At 43.7% G+C, this 21,795-nt stretch overlaps 1 protein-coding gene across 11 annotated transcripts in view; it reads right to left on the reverse strand.

Annotated features, from left to right (window-relative positions):
* The window catches only part of LOC110537729 (transcription factor 7-like 2), a 69,050-nt gene that overhangs the window by 10,711 nt on the left and 36,544 nt on the right, over nucleotides 1–21,795 (reverse strand). For 8 of the 11 annotated variants that reach the window (XM_021624065.2, XM_021624070.2, XM_021624064.2 and 5 more), the window contains 5 exons: nucleotides 15,001–15,124; nucleotides 10,946–11,033; nucleotides 5,050–5,136; nucleotides 3,905–4,024; nucleotides 3,474–3,636 (listed from right to left, as the gene is read on the reverse strand). In XM_021624065.2, coding sequence (XP_021479740.2) covers nucleotides 3,474–3,636; nucleotides 3,905–4,024; nucleotides 5,050–5,136; nucleotides 10,946–11,033; nucleotides 15,001–15,124 — 582 coding nt within the window. The remainder of the gene's footprint in view (nucleotides 1–3,473; nucleotides 3,637–3,904; nucleotides 4,025–5,049; nucleotides 5,137–10,945; nucleotides 11,034–15,000; nucleotides 15,125–21,795) is intronic. The other 3 variants (XM_021624066.2, XM_021624067.2, XM_021624074.2) reach the window with 1 other exon arrangement.

Genomic DNA, 21,795 nt, shown 5'->3' on the forward strand with positions numbered 1-21,795 from the left:
AACAAACCAAAAAATAAGACAAAAAACAGAAAACGTACTTATTCACCCCAAAGTCAATAATTTGTAGAGCCACTTTTTGCAGTAATTACAGCTGCAAGTCTATTGGGGTATGTCTCTATAAGCTTGGCACATATAGGCACATTCGTCAAGGCAAAACTGCTCCAGCTCCTTCAAGTTGGATGGGTTCTGCTGGTGTACAGCAATCTTTAAATCATACCACAGATTCTCAATTGGATTGAGGTCTGGGCTTTGACTAGGCCATTCCAAGACATTTAAATGTTTCTCCTTAAACCACTCAAGTGTTGCTTTAGCAGTATGCTCAGGGTCATTGTCCTGCTGGAAGGGGAATTTCCGTCCCAGTCTCAAATCTCTGGAAGACCAAAACAGGTTTCCCTCAAGAATTTCCCTGTATTTAGTGCCATCCATCATTCCTTCAATTTTGACCAGTTTCCCAGTCCCTGCCGATGAAAAACATCCCCACAGAATGATACTGCGACCACCATGCTTCACTGTGGGGATGGTGTTCTCGGGGTGATGGGGGGTGTTGGGTTTGCACAAGATATAGAGTTTTCCTTGATGGACAAAAAGCAACATTTTTGTCTCATCTAACCAGAGTACCTTCTTCCATATGTTTGGGGAGTCTCCCACATGCCTTTTGGCGAACACCAAACGTGTTTGCTTATTTTTTTCTTTAAGCAATGGCTTTTTTCTGGATACTCTTCTGTAAAGCCCAGCTCTGTGGAGTGTACGGCTTAAAGTGGTCCTATGGGCAGATACTCCAATCTCCTCTGTTGAGCTTTGCAGCTCCTTTAGGGTTATCTTTGGTCTCTTTGTTGCCTCTGATTATTGCCCTCCTTGCCTGGTCTATAGGTTTTGGTGGGCGGCCCTCTCTTGGCAGGTTTGTTGTGGTGCCATATTCTTTACATTTTTTATTAATGGATTGAATGGTGCTCCGTGGGATGTTAAAAGTTTCTGATATTTTTCTATAACCTAACCCTGATCTGTACTTCGCCACAACTTTGTCCCTGACCTGTTTGGAGAGAGCCTTGATCTTCATGGTTCAGCTTGCTTGGTGGTGCCCCTTGCTTAGTGGTGTTGCAGCCTCTGGGGCCTTTCAGAACATGTGTATATATACTGAGATCATGTGATAGATCACGTGACACGTAGATTGCACACAGGTGGACTTTATTTAACTAATTATGTGACTTCTGAAGGTAAGTGGTTGCACCAGATGTTATTTAGGGGCTTCATAGCAAAGGTGGTAAATACATACACATTTTTTGAAACAAGTAATTTTTTAAATTTCACTTCACCAATTTGGACTATTTTGTCCATTACATGAAATACAAATACAAATTCATTTAAATTACAGGTTGTAATGCAACAAAATAGGAAAAATACCAAGGGGGTGAATACTTATGCAAGGCACTGTACCTAGTCAGTTGTACAATTGAATGCCTTCAACTGAAATGTGTTTTCCGCATTTAACCCACCCCCTCTGAATAAGAGAGGTGCAGGGGGCTGCCTTAATCAACAGCTATGTCTTCAGTGCCTGGGGAGTAGTGGGTTAACTGCCTTGCTCAGGGGCAGAACGACAGATTTTTACCATGTCAGCTTGGGGATTCAATCCAGCAACCTTTTGGTTACTGGCCCAACACTCTAACCACTAGGCTACCTGCTTACATTGGCAACCAGTTTATAATAGCAATAAGTCACCTCAGGGGTTTGTGATATATAGCCAATATAGCACGGCTAAGGGCTGTGGTATACTCCGTGTTGCGTCGAGTCTAAGAACAGTCCTTAGCCTTGGCATATTGGCCATATACCACACCTTCTCGGGCCTTATTGCTTAATTATACCATGGCATTGCTGAATACTCCTTTCTGAAGTGCATTCTAGAGTGTGCATTTTTTTCCCTTATAACACACGGTATGTTTGCATGGTAGAATTCAATGGCTATAGTTAATTTTTACATGTTTTGTTTGAGCTGCTTTTGAAAGCAAAAGTCGAATTGAAAACAGTATTGGTATTGTTGAATTAGATTTTCATAATAGCAAGCTAGGACTGACGTTTTGGTTACCACGTCTGTTTGTTTGGTTACCACGTCTGTTTGTTTGGTTACCATGGCAACTACTGTAGCTATCTAGTAAACTTGCTAGCTACTTCAGTGGGTGTTGAACACATTTCCAACAGCAAATGAACCCATTTCTAATGGTAAACGTGTTAAATTATAGTCATGGTATAAAAGGGACAATCAGCTCGGGGCTCCATGCGTTCTCTGGAAAATAATGGAACTCTGTGGAAGGTCAATTCCACTCCGCGCTACACACCTTCAATGTCTTTCATTATTCTCCTTAGAACTCTAATTAAGTGACAATGCCCGATAAGCCGATGTTTGGAGGATATATTGGCAAACTGTGCCAAGATATACTCCAAACACCGGCTTCGAGGGCATTATCACTTTTATACAACGGGTTACCAACTTATTCATACTATTTAATCATTTCACAAGATATAGTGACATTGGATAGATGAAGGGCCACTATGAAAAGTTCTGAGACAGACAACATCATGTAAGACAAAGGAGCTGATTGTGGACTACAGGAAAAGGCGGGCCGAACAGGCCTCCATTAACATCAACAGGGCTGTAGTGGAGCGGGTCGAGGGTTTCAAGTTCCTTGGTGTCCACATCACCAACAATCTATCATGGTCTTAACATACCAAGACAGTCGTGAAGAGGGTACGACAAAACCTTCTCCCTCTCAGGAGACTGAAAAGATTTGGTATGGGTCCCCAGATCCTCAAAAAGTTATACAGCTGCACCATCAAGAGCATCTTGACTGGTTGCATCACCGCCTGGTATGGCAACTGCTCGGCATCTGACCGTAAGGCACTACAGAGGGTAGAGCGTCACCCACCCAGTCACCCAAGTCATAGACTATTTACTCTGCTACCGCACAACAAGCGGTACCGGAGCACCAAGTCTAGGTCCAAAAGGGTCCTTAACAGCTTCTACCCCCAAGCCATAAGACTGTTGAACAATTAATCAAATGGCCACCAGGCTATTACATTGACCCCCCCCCCCCCCCCCCTATAGTTTATTTGGTAAATATTTTCTTAACTCTACTTGAACTGCACTGTTGTTAAGGGCTTGTAAGTAAGCAAGTAAGGTCTGCACTTGTTGTATTCAGCGCATGTGACAAATAAAGTTTTATTTGATTTGATGATATTCATCCCATTGAGATATTTCTGCATCTTGGTCAATGGTATCATATGCAGCAGTCAGTCGCGCAGGGGGTAACTCACAGGGTAGTAATTCACATTACTGAGATATTCCTCTCAAGTCCATCTCTCATGTGTGAAATCAACAGCAGGGGTTGAGACGAGGGATTTGGGAATGAGTCTCTTTGCTGCATGAGTATTAATGGATGTGTGTGTGTGTTTTAGTGTGTGTGTGTGTGCTCGCTGCTCACCCTTCTGCCAAGTATCTGGTTGATGGCAGCGCTCTCCTTCAGCGTGCACTCAGCGATCACCTTGGCCCTCATCTCCTTCATGTACAGCATGAAAGCATTCAGAGGCTTCTTGATCACTGGCTTCTTAGGCTCCTTCTCCCGCTTGGGCTCCTGGTGTGGCTTACTGGGGGGGGGGGGGGCAGAGCAGAGCAGAGCAAAACAAACAAGATCAACAGGGACACCCGTGGTGAATATGTACACAAGAACATCAAAACAATCAGGCGCTATTCATCCATCTAAGCTTTTGATACACTTTCAATGCATCAATGAGATACTACGGTATTATATGCCATGTAGCTAGCACACACAGATCACACATCTCCTTTGACAGACACGTGTGTCTAACTCTAGGAGTCATTGTAGAGACAGGGGTTCACCATGGGGGTACTTACGCGTACACGTTCCTGTCGTAATGGTCATGATGGTCCTGTTTGCCTGAAGGTGGCACGATGGCTGGATGGGGGATCCCTGTTGAGTGCATGCCTGGCCCTAGCATCAGAGAATGAGAGAACCTAGAAGGGGAGAGACAGAGGGAGGGCGAGAGAGACAAAGAGAGACAGAGACCAAAGCATCAGACAATATGTTTTGTCTTTATATATGGCAACGTGACCATGAAGCGCTGAAGCACGCGGGCGGTTGGTTGGCCTTGAGAGAATGGGCTTCCTGGCAGTCCTCTCAAGAGCGTTAAGACTGTGAGAAGTCTCATCCAACGCCAGCAGATGGAGCTGTGGTCACACTTAGACAAAAGCTAGGCTGCGCTGTAGATACAGCAGATAACATGAATATACTTGCTCTAGTTTTCATTCGTGTTTCATTAAAGGCTTATTTTCAGTGTGTTATATTTTTGAGATTCATATGATTTTTATTCATTATTGGATTGGGACTGAAAAGTGCCATTTACTGAAACTTTACTGAACGTTTTAGTTGCCATGTTGGAAATGTGTGTTTTTGATTTCCTGAAAGTCATATTTTATATACCTGGTCATTAAATGTATTTTCTGATTCATACAAAAGACATCATTCTTCTAGTGTAAAATCCTACAGATTCACCCTGAACTGATGGGAAAAAGAGAATGCGGTGTGACATAGATGTTTGGTGACATTTAAATGTGAACCATGTCTCCAGTTGGATATATTTCTGAAGCTAACTGAGCTAGCATGTTTGGCTCGCCAGGTACAGTAACAGAGGAGAGATCTCATGACTGAGCCTTTGCCTAAAATAACAACAGTCAACAGCAGACAGTTTGCAGTGGTTTATAGCATCTCTCTTTGTCACGGCAACTGGAGACACACTGCTGCACTCACTCTTCTGTCCAGGAGAACAGACGGGTTGTCTCTTCATGTGTGTCCCCACACAGTTGCAGGGTAGTTTATAGCAGTTGACACACAGAAAGACAGGACACACATTGCGGAGGCACCTGTACAAGGCAATAGCGAAGGGCACATGGTAGGTGGGAGGAGTAGAAGCATTGGTCTGGAAGGGGTATGTATTTTGCGATTCCCTCCCCAGACTGAAGCGGCTCAGCTCATACTGTACCTGGGGTAGGAAGAGCTGTTGGGGAGACTGGAGGAGTAGGGCTGTCTGAATCCACATGAGGACAGGGGATAGACAGGCTGACTTTGCCTGTGGTTGGGAGGACAAATAGGGATGCAACAGGGTTCAACTAGGCTGCTGACCAAATCCTCACTGCCTAACTTCTTACAATTTGTTTAGACCAGTGGAGGCTGCTGAGGGGAGGACGGCTCATAATAAATGCTGGAACGGAGCAAATGGAATGGCATGGAACACATAGAAACCATCTGTTTGATACCATTCCCGGGACCTCCATCATATGTTAGCAAAAAAAAAATGCTTTTCACGTCTTATCTTATCATCAGGTGAACGAACATGGCAAAGCGAAGTAATCAACATAGATCATTTTTCATTATTTTGACCTCCCCACATTATAATTGGAAGAGGAAGTGTAAACTCTAACATTGCCTATTACCTAGAGAGGTAACTCCAAACACATTTTCGCTAAGAGCAGCTGTTTTGCTGGTTAAACAAAGGTTAGCCATGTGTTGGCAAAACATTATGTCGAAGTCAAGAAAGCTTACCAGCAGCCAGTGGCACTTGTTGCACTGGTAGCCTATTCGCAGAAGCCTATGTCAGATAATCCAGTGAGTGTAATTGGTTCCAATAAGTGTAATTTGCTCAATATTAGGAGTTTAGAAATGAAGTCGACATCATTAGAAATAATATATTTTCCTATGTTCTACTGTAGGTATGTAATTCAAAATTACTTTATTCTGTTATTGCTAGCGATATCCATTAAAACATTGCTGGGGGGAAAAAAAACTTTTGTTGAACCCTGGTTGACTAGCCCTGCTATAGGTATATACGGGCAGTCTGGGTTCTCAGTCTGTGTACTAGCTAGCTAATGAGGGGCTTGATCATGACTGGTTATGGAGTTAAGTCCATCCTAATGTACCAGTATTGTTTCCGTCCCTCTCCTCGCCCCAACCAGGGCTTTAGCCAAGGACCCTCTGAACACATTACCAACTGCCACTCAAGAAACCTCATTATGTATTGCTCCACAAAAGCTGTGTCCCTTGCAGAGCAAGGGAAACAACTACTTCTAGTTCTCAGAGCGGGTGACGTCACCAACTGAAAGACGAGGAGTGAAATCGGGGAGGTGCATATTTGTTTCTCTTTTGGTCCATTCAACAACAGAGCGATACGATCCTTGTTTCAGCAGGATGTTGTATCTATACCTTATGTCATGCCTTATTGGAATGGATTTATTGATAATATCTGTTGGGAAAAAGTTTAGATGTTGCCACACACATTACCTACTTGTTAACAAAATGAAGGAAGTTTCCTTTAAAATGATTCAGAAATATTATCCTGCCAACCACTATATGAAGAAGTTTAAGGAAAACATCAACTCAAATTGCTCCTTTTGTAATGACCACCCAGAAACAGTGTTGCATCTTTTTTGGAATTGTATGCATGTAAGAAAACTGTGGCAAGACATCAGTAGGTTTATAATTGAACACATTTATGAAGATTTTACACTATTGTGGAGAGATGTACTGTTTGGATTCTTTACATACAATAGAAATAATCTGAATTTTTTTTATGTAATTCATTTCATTATTCTTTTGGCCAAATTGCATATACACAAATGAACATTTACAAACAGAAAACCACATTTTCGTACCCTACAAAAATAACACACTCACACCCCACACACTCAGAAACTGAAAATATATGTGTGTACGTTGTACAATCAACTGGTAAGAGAGAGCCTGAAACGTCACATTCATTTGTACATATCCACTGTATACATGTATTGTGGCAAAGTTGGTTCCTGTTCCAGTCACATCTATGGTCACGTTCGCGTGGGTGAAACAAAAACACCCTAATGTTTGGTTGACAATAGAGCCTCCCATAATGCAGGCGATGGCTGCAGGATGAAGGTGGTGAAGAGCAACTGCAGAAACTTGCAGGCGACTGCTGTCAAAACCTCATGACCTTTGATCACGTGATTTTTGTCAAGTTCATGGAGTCAACGTGTAGGCGCAAGTCGAAAATGTTTATCCCCATAATGAGGCACACTTTGGTCACTGACTTGACACGTGATCTGCTCAAACGCGCCCACAATGCTGAATCTTCCAACAAAAGCTAACTAGCAAGCTACTGTAGCTAGTAGTGCTAATGCTTACATCATTATGAGTATTCACGAGTCATTGCAGTAGCCTCCTGAGTCAGCTGCTGTGCTCAGCTGACCCAACGATCGCGGAGAAACATTCTGATCTACGGACTGATTTCTGATAACAGTCGGTTCCTCTTAATTTTGGGGCTGCATGTCTACAACTTTAGGGTAATTGAAACAGGCTAAGTAAGCTTTTTATGTCAGTGACGGAAAAGCTAGCTAACTATGTCAGGAGCCTAAGTTAACAGTTAGCTACACAGCTGATGAAGTGCCTGGCGACTAACGTCCTGACTTTGTGCAGGAGATAGCCACTGGTATGTTTCTATTTTCTCACAATTGCAAACTATTAAATCACTGTCACAACATTTGTAATAATTTAGCTATTTAGTTGTTCTTCCTATTTCATGGAGAGTCATACGAGAGTGCAGCGATATAAAAAAATGTGGAACTACGTTTTCAAATTTGAAAATGAGTTCCACGTCCTACAAGAGAGATAGATCGGATGAGGGACGAGCTTCGTTTCCTTATTCAAACGGTTATTACAGTGACATTTGGCTTGCCAATTACCCTCATCCAATATTCCATGACCCTATATAGAGTATCTCTTGCTACCTTCACTGCTTACCTCACTAAGGGTCCTGCTGTATGTACAGATGTATGATCTTAATTTGATCACCCTGCTTTGCACAGCAGGAAATGCAAACTTCAAATCAAATCCAATAAAATGTTATTGGTCGCATACATATAGTTAGCAGATGTTATAACACACAAAAAAAACGAAATACTGCACAGTTTCCTAGGAGCCATGAACAGGGTGTCCATGTCTATTGTGTATAGTGTACTCAAGGTTTAAAAAGGTTTCTAATGTTTGTAATGTCCAATATCACATTTCAGACTTGATTTGCCCTAACAAAAAATGTATCAACCCCTACAAAAATGTTCATTAATTATAATCCAGAAAATAATTCTAAATTCCTGTTGCTGCAGGATTATTTTCCTACTGTGAGAAACTGGTCAAATTAAGATTCTACACCTGTATAACATGACTGTGTGAAGGGTGGTGGATGGATGTATGGGGGGAGGCAGGAATCTTTGATATGCAGCAGCACCCCCTTTCCCAGCCTTCCTCAGCCCTAGGAGGTCCCTGAGATCAAGGAAGGCAGAGGAGGCTCAGTGTCAGGGAGGCTCCCAGGTCCAGAGGGTTCTCTCAGGGAGGGATTCACTTGCTAATCCCAGCCAACAGGCCCATTAGGAGCAACATCCACATCCAGGACCCAACTAACACCTCTCCTCTCCACAGCCCTGTCTGTCCTCTGCTGGGGAGAGAACATTTCCTGTTTGTGTTGTGGCACAGATGGGGTTTTCCTGTGTATTTGCATACCGATACACTTGTGATTTGTCCCTCTCATGTCCCTTTAAGAGTACCAACTATTCAAACTCTATAGAGAAATCTCAATCCATTAAAAAAAAAAAAACTTAAACCTGTATCTGAACTTCTTTGAAACAAATGAACTGTGAAATGTACTGCAATCTGCTAGGCTGTGCCTACAGTGGGCTGCCTAGCTTCATGTGGAAAGAAGACAATACACATCCTCCCAGGCCCCAGTCACGTGCCTTACGGTGGCTGGAGTGAGTCACATCCAGTTCTTTGTCATCCCCTTTCCTTGCTCTCTCTTTCCCCACACAAAGAGGGACACAAGAAAACCAAACAAATGCATAATCTGCACTAAGAAGATTACGAGTTTGTAAACAAGATGATTTGTTGACAATACCACAGAAACTCCACAGTGACCATTAACTGTTTGAAATAAAAGTCAGTGAGAGAGAGCCCAGAGAAATAGCAGACCTCTGCCTCGTGCGGACGGAGCCTGTCTAGGGAGTGCCAAAGTCCTCCATCAGCTTTAAAGAAACACAGCATGGGTGTGAATGGAAGTAGTATTAGCTGTCATTCTATTATGGTGAACCAAATCCCCATCACATTTAAGATAAGCCCACAATTGTTCAGGGGGATTCGCTCTAAGTTATTCTGCCAGTTACAGATTTTTAATACATGGATTTGTAAAGTTGAGCTCAAGTCAATGGATGGATTGTTAGCCACAGCGTGTCTGAGATTATGGGTGTTAAAACATATTCTGATTTGGCATCGTATCCACATTCTGTGATAGTGCCTTAGAGGCCGGGAAGGCAAGGAAGACAGTGGTTTCATTTTGAGAGTGGAACTCTAGGCTAGATATGATCAATGAATCAGGGCATTCGTATCTTAGGAAGTGAACTATTCGATCACCAAATTTGTCACGATAACCAGCTTTATAGGAGCTACTAACTGTGTGGGATGAAGTGGTTTGTATTTGTATTTATCATGGATCCCCATTAGCTGCTGCGGAGGCAGCAGCTGCTCTTCCTGGGGTCCAGCAAAATTAAGGCAGTTTACACAATTTTAAAAAACATTACAATACATTCACAGATTTCACAACACACTGTGTGCCCTCAGGCCCCTACTCCACCACTACCACATATCTACAGTACAAAATCCATGTGTACGTGTGTGTATAGTGCGTATGTTATTGTGTGTGTGTATGCATGTGTCTGTGCCTATGTTTGTGTTGCTCCACAGTCCCCGCTGTTCCATAAGGTGTTTTTTTTTTACATCTGATTCTACTGCTTGCATCAGTTATTTGATGTGGAATAGAGTTCCATGTAGTCAGGGCTCTATGTAGTACTGTGCGCCTCCCCATAGTCTGTTCTGGACTTGGGGACTGTGAAGAGACCTCTTGTGGCATGTCTTGTGGGGTATGCATGGGTGTCTGAGTGTCAGTAGTTCAAACAGACAGCTCAGTGCATTCAACACCTCTCATAAATACAAGCAGTGATGAAGTCAATCTCTCCTCCACTTTGCGCCAGGAGAGATTGACATGCATATTATTAATGTTAGCTCTCTGTGTATATCCAAGGGCCAGACGTGCTACCCTGTTCTGAGCCAATTGCAATTTTCCTAAGTCCTTTTTTTGTGGCACCTGACCACACGACTGAACAGTAGTCCAGGTGCGACAAAACTAGAGTCTGTAGGACCTGCCTTGTTGATAGTGCTGTAAGAAGGTAGAGTAGCGCTTTATTATGGACAGACCCCCCCCATCTTAGCTACTGTTGTATCAATATATTCTGACCATGACAGTTTACAATCTAGGTTTACTCCAAGCATTTTAGTCACCTAGTTGGGTTTTAGTGTTTAGTGAATGATTTGTCCCAAATACAATGCTTTTAGTTATAGAAATATTTAGGACTAACTTATTCCTTGCCATCCACTCTGAAACTAACTGCAGCTCTTTGTTAAGTGATGCAATCATTTCAGTCACTATAGTAGCTGACGTGTATAGTGTTGAGTCATCCGCATACATGGCTTTACTCAAAGCCAGTGGTATGTCGTTAGTAAAGATTGAAAAAAGTAAGGATCCTAGAGAGTTGCCCTGGGGATTTCCTGATTCTACCTGGATTATGTTGGAGAGGCTTCCATTAAAGAACACCATACAAAAAAAGTATTGAGTGGCTGAGGTGAAGCTGGATTGGTTGATGTAATAGTGGTGAGTAGTCAAGGTGTGTGTGTGTGTATGCGGCATGTGCGTGTGCGAGAGAGTATGTGTGTGTGTGTGTGTGTGTGTGTGTACTTGAGAGTATATGAGTGTGTGTGTGTGTGCACGAGAGAGAGAGTGTGTATATGTGTGTGTGCGTGAGACTTACCAGCCCATGGAGGGGGGCATCTGTCCCACACCGCCCTGAGGTAGGGAGTAGAAGCCTGAGATGTCCTGGGACTGGGGCCTGTGAACGCCTGGAGGGGACACACAGGAGACGACAGGCTTGTTAACTCATGGCCCCTGACACAGCAAGGGCCTCATTACCTGGCTGGGAACCTACCATTACACACACAGGTCAAACACACAACCTCCCCCATTCTCATACACCCCTACTGGGTGGGTCAAGGGGGTGTTGATGTACGATGTACGAGAACTAAGGCCTAAAGTCAGCCCTCCAGCATCTTGTTGAACCACTACCAAGTGAAATGAAGAAACTCAGAGCCGTGTACTATGTTCTTTGTTTCCACTCCTTTGTAAACAGCCAGTTTCCTGTGAACATGACTTTGACATTCTGAGCTTACGTCATCTTCTCCTAGGGCAAGCAGTTTTACTGTCTGGCCCCTGCTGCTTGCATCACACCACCTACATCACACCACGCTACAAGTTCCTTCCCATGATGTGTCAGTCAATCAGACGCCTGTGAGGTTAGGACCCCACTCACTACTTCACCCCGCTCCACAGACACCCACCCTACTGACGCTCGCTAGGCCAGGCAGCGAAATGGTTTTAATAAACGGGACGTTTTCCATTATCGAGTCGGCCGACATAAAAGAGCAGCGTCCCGAAACAAAACAAAAAAGGCTCTCTCTGTGCCTTTCAAAGGAAGTCCTTTGTCAACAGCGAGCACCTAGCACTTAAGCGCAACCCGAAGGTAACCTATATTTGTTGCAGAAGAATGCTGCAGATTACTGTAATTTGCCGTCGCTGCAGGCCTGTTTCTGGACTGGATCATTTAGAAATCTGAAGGACTGGAATGTACCTCTCTCGTCCCTCCCTCCCTCCTAAAAAAGCCTCTGTCCCTCGTGTACAGACCACTGTGCAGTCTCAATCTCTACTCTCCCAACACAGTTATGACAAATTAAGAGATCTCCAGTAACAACTTTAACCCCGCTTGATATTTAATGCGTTTATGACGCACTTAACTTCAATACTTAGCCTTTTTAAAATGTTAAATACCTACATTTAACTTTAACTTGAATCTATTCAGGTAAATTCAAAATGAAATGTCACTTTTGATTTATTTACCGGTTAAAATGTAGTAATTGCACTGTTTTGTTTCTTGCGGTAAAGAAAAACATCAAATACATTAAAACAAACATCTGTGAAATGATATCAGACACAAGGTCGTTCAGTTAACTGTATCTCTCAGGTGCAAGATAAAACAACGTAGTCAAAAAAAAAAACTCGATATGTTTTTAGGATACACGGCTCAAAATTGCATTTCAATACTGACAACCAGTTACTGTAGCCAAAACCACAGAAAGAGAAACTGTTATTGTATCGGAATCCAAAATGACTGGACAGTAGCTCTTGTGCTGTGCCTGAAAAAAAGACCCAAAGAGAAACACCTGTAGAGTACAGTGCATTACAGTAGCTTTCGTTTCTCCTGTACTTTTCTATTTTTCACTCTGTACTTCACCCTAGCGCAGGCAAAGCTGCACCCGTAAACAAACGTGACAACATGGTGTGACTTTGATCGTTTGGTACGATGGTTGACACCGAATGACTAATAGTCCATGTCTGTAGTGAATGCACTGACTGACATGCAGACAGACTGGCTGGCTGAGTGGGGTAATGGAAATGGATGGAGAGTGCTTGGAGGGACTATTGTCAGAGAAGCTGCTTGAAACTCTGACTGATTGTCAGCTGCAGTCTCTGCACACTGCAAAGTGAGGTACTTGTGGGAAATCAATGTGAGGATACTGAGGTAGGCCTGCAGCGCAAGGGTGTGTGGTAAGAGAGGTGAGGTGTGATGATGTCTGAGGTAATAGGATGTAGCACAGTAATGGGGGCGAGGTGAGATGGTGTCAGAAGGACGTAAGGCGGTATCAGCTGTGTACAGGTAGGGCCAGACCTCTCACTGTGGGGTGAGTCCCTGGTTCTCGGCCCTCGCGTCACCCCTGGGCATTGTCACGTTACCTAGCTGCTACACCACTCAGCCCCAGTCTAGAAAAGGGATGGGAGAGCAGGGGAATTCCTGCAGGAAACTGAGAGAGGTTGTCTGGGCTGGGGCCTGCTGCCTTGCTCTGTCTGTGGAGGAGGTTTTGTCTCTCTGTGCCTGCCCGTCTCTCAGAGTGGACAGAGATAGGCCCCGACGCAGGCAGCAGCACTGACAGACAGACCCAGCCTTGGCCAAAGACCAACTACAGCCACAATCCAACACTGATTGCTATTCAGCCAGAGTCAGTCTTCACCGGAGTGATGCAAGAGGACATTTTCATTGGCTTGTTAATTAAAGTGTGACTCCGGCTGTGTTCGGGTTAAAATGGCATTTTCATCCCACTGAAAATGAATCAGATCCATTGAATTGATAAAGATGAACTCAAACACATTTGTCATCTCTCTCTCTCTGGATTTGAGTGGCATCTTCGTGGGAGATGTTTAGGAGAGTGATGGAGTGAGTGCGGTGGGTGTGGGTCTGTGAGGGACTTTGCGAGCCAAGTGTGCGAGCGACTGTGTAAGAGTAGCGTGCCAAGCAGAACCTTCCTTGTGTGCTGCCGAGATGGCCCTGTGTGATTGTCACCCTAATTGCTCCCAGCTGTGTGCGTGTGTGTGTGTTTGAGAGGGGGCTGTGTGGCAAGCAGCCCCTCGTGGGGAAGGGACCACTTCAAGTGCGGTGGTGGGACCGCCGGAGGCTCACTGGAAAGAAGGGCCTGTCTCTGGGCTGCACCATTTCTCCCAGCTAGTGCTCTACTTTTGACCAGGGCCTATAAGGAATAGGGTGTCATTTGGGATGCAGCCCCTGTCTCTGGGCTGCAGCTGCTGCTCGGCTCCACACGGCTCCACCGCTGCAGTTCAGGAACCATGGGTGGAGGTGTGTGTGTGTGTGTGTGTGTGTGTGTGTGTGTGGAGGTTCGGGAAAGACGGCATCAGCACAACACAGGGCCAGGGGTTTCCCATGACTGCGTGAACTGACCAGGAAAAACTCCAGACCCAAGTAATATGCTATTAATAAGGGCCCATAGTTTTTCATGATAAGGTCATAGCAGTGGCACAGTACAAGTATGACTTAAGAGAAGTGAGAGGCTCCACAGAGGCATTGGCCCAAGTAGATGGTGAAGGGGGAACCATATTCTTCTTTCAGGAATGTTGTTCAAATTCAGGTGGAAGTACTACTTCAATTAGATTCAGGTGAAATAAGGGCCATATAAAATGTGAATCGAGAAGGACCGTGGACTATTGTATTACTCTGCTGTGGTGACTGACAGGATAAGTCAGGCCTTCCCACTCATCTGGCCTGTGTGCGTTAAGATGAGGGAGATGATGATGAGGGGGAAGGCCTGACTTCTCCTGTCAGTCACCACAGCAGAGTAAGACAATAGTCCACAGTCCTTCTCAAGACGATGATGAGGGAGATGATGATGATGGAGATGGTGATGAGGGAGAAGATGATGGGGGAGATGATGATGAGGGAGACGATGATGAGGGAGACGGTGATGAGGGAGACGGTGATGAGGGAGATGATGATCATGAGGGACATGGAGATGATGATGAGGTAGATGGTGATGAGGGAGACGGTGATGAGGGAGACGGTGATGAGGGAGATGATGATCATGAGGGACATGGAGATGATGATGAGGGAGATGGTGATGAGGGAGATGAGGGAGACGGTGATGAGGGAGATGATGATCACGAGGGAGATGGTAATGAGGGAGATGATGATGATCATGATGGACATGGCGATGATGATGAGGGAGATGGTAATGAGGGAGATGATGGAGATGATGATGAAGGAGATGATGATGATGATGATGATGAGGGAGATGATGATGAAAGAAATGATGATGTGGGAGATGGAAATGAGGGAGATGACGATGAAGGAGATGATGATGAGGGAGATGATGATGTGGGAGATGGTAATGAGAGAGATGATGATGAGGGAGATGATGATGAGGGAGATGGTAATGAGGGAGATGATGATGAGGGAGATGAATGACCTACCTTTCTGGCTCATGTCTGTGGGCAGGTGAGGGGGGCTGGGGTTGAAGTGGTCATTGCTGTACGGCAACAGGGACGTCAGGGGGTGCATCCCGTGAGACTGCTGGACCACCGAAACTTTGTTGGACTGCAACAGAGAGAGAGAGAGAGACAGAGACAGAGAGAAAGAGAGAGCACGAAAGAAAGAAAGAGTGTGAGAGAGAGTGAGAGACAGAGAAAGAGAGAGAATGAGAGAGAAAGAGAGGCGGTCGTCATTTTAAGCATGGTTTGGAACAAACATGTGCTTTGGAGGCTGAATACATTTGCTCCCATTGGGTTGGCTGGGGATTCGGGGAGGGGTGGAGGGTGTGGGGGTACATTTGATCGATAGGCCTTTGATGATCAAGGGAGGCTGCGTGAGAGCTTGTTTGCTTTCATGTTTCTGTTTACAAATGGCTTTCAATAACTTACGTGAAATCCAGTTATTTCTAATGCTAACAGCATGCTGTTTGACATATGATATGTCACAGTGGTTACCATGTCGGAGGTATTCGCCCGTTCTTGGACATAGTTGCAATAGCAGAGCCTTTCATATTTATTCAATGTGTGTGTGTGTGTGTGTGTGTGTGTGAAGGTTTGGCAGAGGCATTGATTTCCATGTGTATGTACATATTTATGAAAAAGTTTTTAAAAAAATTCCCCGCTGCTCTGAAGACTCCAGCAGCAGCACTACTGAGAGAGGCTCGTCCTACTGCTTCACGGTGCCCCCTGCTGTTTTACAAAGCGAATGCCTTATCACTTTAAGGCAGTTCTTCCACGCGCGCCGACACACATTAAAACATACTTTCAACATTCCCCTCTATCACCTGATCACATCAAACGTAGACCTCCTAACACTGGATCTCAGGAGTATTTTTTTGCATCTGACAAACCACGTGGTCTACAGTATATTCAGGAGCAGGGCATCTCTCTCTCTCTCTCTTTCTCTCTTCCTCTCACTTTCTCTTTAGCTGTCTCTCCCTCTCTCTCTTTCTCTTTAGCTCTCTCTCTCTCTTTCTCTCTCCCTCTCTCTCTCCCTCTAGCTCTCTTTCTCTTTAGGTCTCTCTCTTTCTCTTTAGCTCTCTCTCTCTCTTTCTCTTTAGCTCTCTCTCTCTTTAGGTCTCTCTCTCTTTAGGTCTCTCTCTCGTTAGGTCTCTCTCTCTTTAGGTCTCTCTTTCTCTTTAGGTCTCTCTCTCTCTATCTCTCTCGCTCTTTAGCTCTCTCTCTCTCTTTAGCTCTCTCTCTCTCTCTTTAGCTCTCTCTCTCTTTCTCTTTAGCTCGCTCTCTCACTTTCTCTAGCTCTCTCTCTCTCTCTCTCTTTAGCTCTCTCTCTCTCTCTTTAGGTTTCTCTATCTTTCCCTTTAGCTCTCTCTCTCTCTTTAGCTCTCTCTCTTTCTTTTTAGCTCTCTCTCTTTCTTTTTAGCTCTCTCTTTAGCTCTCTCTTTAGCTCTCTCTCTCTCTAGCTCTCTCTCTCTTTAGCTCTTTCTCTCTCTTTAGCACTCTCTTTCTCTTTAGGTCTCTCTCTTTAGGTCTCTCTTTCTCTTTAGCTCTCTCTCTCTCTCGTTCTCTTTAGCTCTCTCTCTCTCTCTCTCTCTCTATTTAGCTCTCTCACTCTCTCTCTATTTAGCTCTCTCTCTCTCTTTAGCTCTCTCTCTTTTTAGCTCTCTCTCTCTTTCGATCTCTCTCGTTCTCTTTAGCTCTCTCTCTCTTTCTCTTTAGGTCTCTCTCTCTCTCTCTTTAGGTCTCTCTCTCTTTCTCTTTAGCTCTCTCTCTCTCTTTCTCTTTAGCTCTCTCTCTTTTTATCTCTCTCTCTCTCTCTTTCTTTAGCTCTCTCTCTTTCTCTTTAGCTCTCTCTCTCTTTAGCTCTCTCTCTTTTTATCTCTCTCTCTCTTTCTCTTTAGATCTCTCTCTCTCTTTAGCTCTCTATCTTTCTCTTTAGCTCTCTCACTCTCTCTTTAGCTCTCTCTCTCTTTCTCTTTAGGTCTCTCTCTCTTTCTCTTTAGCTCTCTCTCTCTTCCCTTCCTCCCTCCCCCCTGTAAGAGACCAGAAAAACCCTCCAGGACCACTGGTTCCGTTTCAAGGTCTGAGGTTGACGTACCATTTCCTTGTAACATTAGAGTCGCCACACAATGTTATATTTCAGTTTCTTGATGTCTCGCCTTTCCTAAAGGCAATTAGTCGTCCTTGAAGTGGTTCACTATGTGTGTTCCTTTACACACACTTGCAGAGACAAAATGAGTGCACTCCTTTAACGTATAATTATCAGCCTCCCTCTATTTAACCCCCCCCCCCCCCCCTCCACACACACACACACAGAACTTAGACATAATTGCGATTCTGTCGTTGTAACAGAGACAGACTAGTGCGTACACGCATAGGAGCGAGTGCAAATGAACACACACGTAAGCACGAAAGTGCGCATGCACCCAAAGAGAAGTGAAATTAACGCAAGACTTCAATCCAACTCCAATCGACAATCTTCGGTCTCCGATAACATCAAAGTCAAAATTCCAATTAGATATTAAACCTTTTTAAAGTACGGCAAACACACAGTGCTCCTCCTGCAGTAATCTAATTTCACTTAAAAGGACATCTATTAGCATATTGTTATTGCCTTTTATCTGGCGCGGGGTTGTGTTTGAACAGGAATCCGGTGTTAAATAAAAGAGGTAATGGTGTTTGAGACATCACTGGGAATTAATGACGGATGATGGCCTCCTCCTCCCCCCCCCCCCCCCCCCCACGGCCAATAGGCTACACCTTGACCCTTGTCTCTGCCGCTTCATTCCCTATGCTGATGAAACACTTTGCGCATAATGTATTCTTTGGTTTTCACAGACCTAAGTAGGGTTTTTTGAAGCGGAAATTAGGGGGTCCTTTCTAGAGCACGGCCAGAGTGCTTTGAGAGTAACGTCTTTAATCTCTCTATTTAGATTAAAAACACACTCACTTCTCTGTTCCTCCTCTAGGTCTACCCTCTGTTATATCTCATGGCTGAATGAAGCAGAATCATTTCAATCGAATGGTCTTTGGGGCTTTCAGGTAGGTGGAAAAAAAAGCGATTTTTGTAAAGTAAAGAGATCCAATCCAAATCAGGGTCAAGCTAGTTTTGATATTTTTGTAACATTGTCACTACATGAATGAGGAGAACACATAAAGTACCACTGACAAAACACTCCCTTCCCGTGTGAATCAATCACAAGTTACCATGAATTACCATTCAGAAGACAACTATGTTTGTAATGTCATCTACTATTCATTACAATAGAGAGCCTGTTCCCACCGTATACAGTGTAGTCTATATGTGGCCCCTGTGAAATCCCAGGTTGAGCCTCTGGGCTGCAGACATAGACAGGCAAGTACACAGATGAGCGAGATGGGAGACAGTTGTGACTGTTTACCAATCCACTGTACCACCGCCACACTGAACCACACTGAGCCACACTGAGACAGACTGAGCCAGAGCCTCGCTGTGGTGGGGCTGCGGCATTAGTCATACAGACACACATTCAACACTACCCACACACCCAAACACACACCCATACATTTTCAACAATACCTACATACCCCCATCCGCACATTCTCTCAACACTACCCCCCCCCCCCCCCCCCCACCAACACATACATTTTCAACAATACCTACATACCCCTCCATTCTCTCAACACTACATCCCCCCCCCCCCCCAACACATACACACACATACATTTTCAACAATACCTACATATCCCCATCCGCACATTCTCTCAACACTACCCCCCCCCTCACCAACACATCCACACACATTCAACACATACTGACTGAAAGGTGAGAGACAGGTTGGAGGTCTGGGTGAGCAGAGGCTGAATCTAAAGGTAGGGAAATAACCCACACCCAACTGCAGTGCAGAGAGAGTGAAAGGGTTGTTTGAGGTGGCACAGGATGTCTTCAAAATGAGACCTGAAACTTTCACGTTATTTTTGATCCCCGAACTGGCTATGTGTTTATATATGGGTCCAGGCCAGGGGTGGAAATAATTTTAAAGTTCTCTGGATGACTAAGTTTATGGTTTCTATAAAAAGACTGAGACAGTTTCATGTGTGTGTGTGTGTGTGTGTGTGTGTGTGTGTGTATTTGTGTGCAGGGTTGAGTAGGTTCCTTTCTAAATGTAATCCATTTCAGTTACTAGTTACCTGCCCAAAATTTTAATCAGTAACGTAACTTTTGGATTACCCAAACTCAGTAACGTTTGTTTAAATTGTTCAAAATTATTATTTAAACCATGTTTTGAGGCTATACAGTGTTGGTTTGCATTTACATTGTTTACAAACAGTGGAGTAAAACAAGCTTATTTCTTGGGTTCTCATGGAGTGTGACAGTTGAACTAAGCTCATGAGGCATTTATAAGTTATATTCTTCAAGAATCAATATATATATATATATTTTTTATCAGCATGAATTAGATTGAGCAATAAAAGTGTCACTTTTATTCCATAGGCTGGGATCCGCACTATGCAGCTGTTGATAGAGCAAATTTGACATCAATGCGCTATGTAAATATCAATAATAAGTGATATCCGTATCGCTGTAGCTTACACCACTGCTGTCATCCTTAACTTCAAGCGTTTATTCAAGTTAGATCATCTTTGGATGCCGACAGCAATCGCACCATTGGAAGACATAGTTTGGACTGTAGTTTGGACTGTAGCCTACAAAACCCTATTCCTGCTCTTTTCCTGTGATCTATCAAACACATTTGGTGTGTCATCATAGTGGTCTCTGACTTGTGGTCAGACTCACTCAGGTGGAACGAACTTAAACTTGCGCGTTTTTTCAATGCTGATTTGAATGTCATTGACAAAAACAGTGTCAAATATTTTTTTTCGCAAACATCCTTTCTGAATTGAAAAGTAATAATCTAGTTTTTCAAAAGTATCTGTAATCTGATTACAATATTTTTGCTGGTAACGTAACAGATTACAGTTACCGTTTTTTTATTGTAATCCCTTACATGTAAACCGTTACTCCCCAACCATGTGTGTGTGTGTGTGTGTGTGTGTGTGTGTGTGTGTGTGTGTGTGTGTGTGTGTGTGTGTGTACATGCGTTCTGCATGTGTATGTATCCAGTGCCCAGGGCCCATGTCTAGTGGCTGACGGTCAGGCAGAGGTACTCCTAACGTCCCTTCCCCGTCATTGCCACTCCCTGCCATTATAACCCAACACCCAATCACACAGAGTAGGAAGCCCAATCTGGAAGTGATTCTCCCTCTCCAGAGTTACCCAAAATGAGCGGCACTTAGTTGGAGGTTTGGAGAACATCAAAGCCTGGGCAGACATAACAACGAAGCCATGTTTAAAATACTAAATCCCCCCTCCACACAAGCGCACACACACACACACACAGACACACACACACACACACACACACAGCCAATGCACATCACAGTGGACATCTATGGTATGCTGGTGGGCAGATGCTGGGCTGTGTTGGTAGGGCAGGAGGCGGATCATAAGGGATCTAGTATCTTAAGTGTTACCTCGTAGCAGCACTATGGGAATGCTCCATCGCTGAGCCATTCTGTCTTTAACTGAACAATATACGGGACTGAAGGACAGACAGACAGACAGACAGACAGACAGACCAGGCCAACTCAATACACAGACTTGCAGAGGAATTATATCTCCATCTAAATGAGCACAAATAGACCACAATAAAGACGTGTTCAGCTCCACTGAAATGGTCTTTAATGATCATGCTTTAAAAGCGAATTAATGGTCTTCTCATTTATATCATCAGAGGAGTCATCCGTAACTATTGATGCAAAATTTTGACACAGAATTAAGGGAAATGAGATGACCACAGAATCATAAATCCTGGTGGAAATCATCACTTCCTCCTCTTCATGGTTTATCAACACAATAGATCAACCTTTTAACACACAGAACCAGACATATTTGTTTGTCTAGTGGCGTTCTGTACACAGAACCAGACAGTAAGCGGTGAAATAAGAGCATTGTCAAAGTGGCTCGAAAGTTAGAAGTATGACGTGTGTGGTTATTCTTGGGTGTTCATTGTTTGTTGAAATGTCAAGACTTATACAGATGTAGGATCTTAATTTGAGCCAGTTTGCTACAGCAGGAAAATAATCCTGCAGCGACAAAAAATGTGATGGATTATTATGTGTATTATAATTAATGGACATTTTTTGTTAGGGCAAACCAAGTCTGAAATGTAAATGTGGAAATTACAAACTTACCAGTTTCCTGGTTGCAAAAATGTTAATAGTTCGCCTAATTTCAGTTTATGTGACAAATGTATAGTGTAGAGAATCATTGTACCATCTAAACTGTTGTGAAATATATTTTCCATAACCAAAAATATTGTATTTTCAGCTGTTTGAAGCTGGTGTACTAAACCGAAAGTAAAAGAAGCAAAGCGAAACTTAAGAATGGGAAGCATAGAAATAGCGCACATAGAACATATCTATCTACCACTTTTTAGACTTGCTTTCAATGAGAATGACATATCTATAACACACATTTCTTTGTGAATTTGGTCATGTCACTCAAAAAGTTACATATTTAAAACTCAAATACACTACAAGCCAGCAACAAAAGAATGATCAAATTAAGATCCTACATCTGTGCTCTCTGACCTTTTTGGGTGCTATGGTAGGGAATGGGGATTGAGACGCGATCTTCGTCACCTACAACCCACATGACATTTTATGAATCCCGTACACTGAGGGAAAAGACGCCATCGAAATGTTCTTAAAGATCCCCTTGAATCAAATCCTTTCAGT

Source organism: Oncorhynchus mykiss, chromosome 12 (assembly GCF_013265735.2).
Source record: "Oncorhynchus mykiss isolate Arlee chromosome 12, USDA_OmykA_1.1, whole genome shotgun sequence".
Lineage (NCBI taxonomy): Eukaryota > Metazoa > Chordata > Actinopteri > Salmoniformes > Salmonidae > Oncorhynchus > Oncorhynchus mykiss.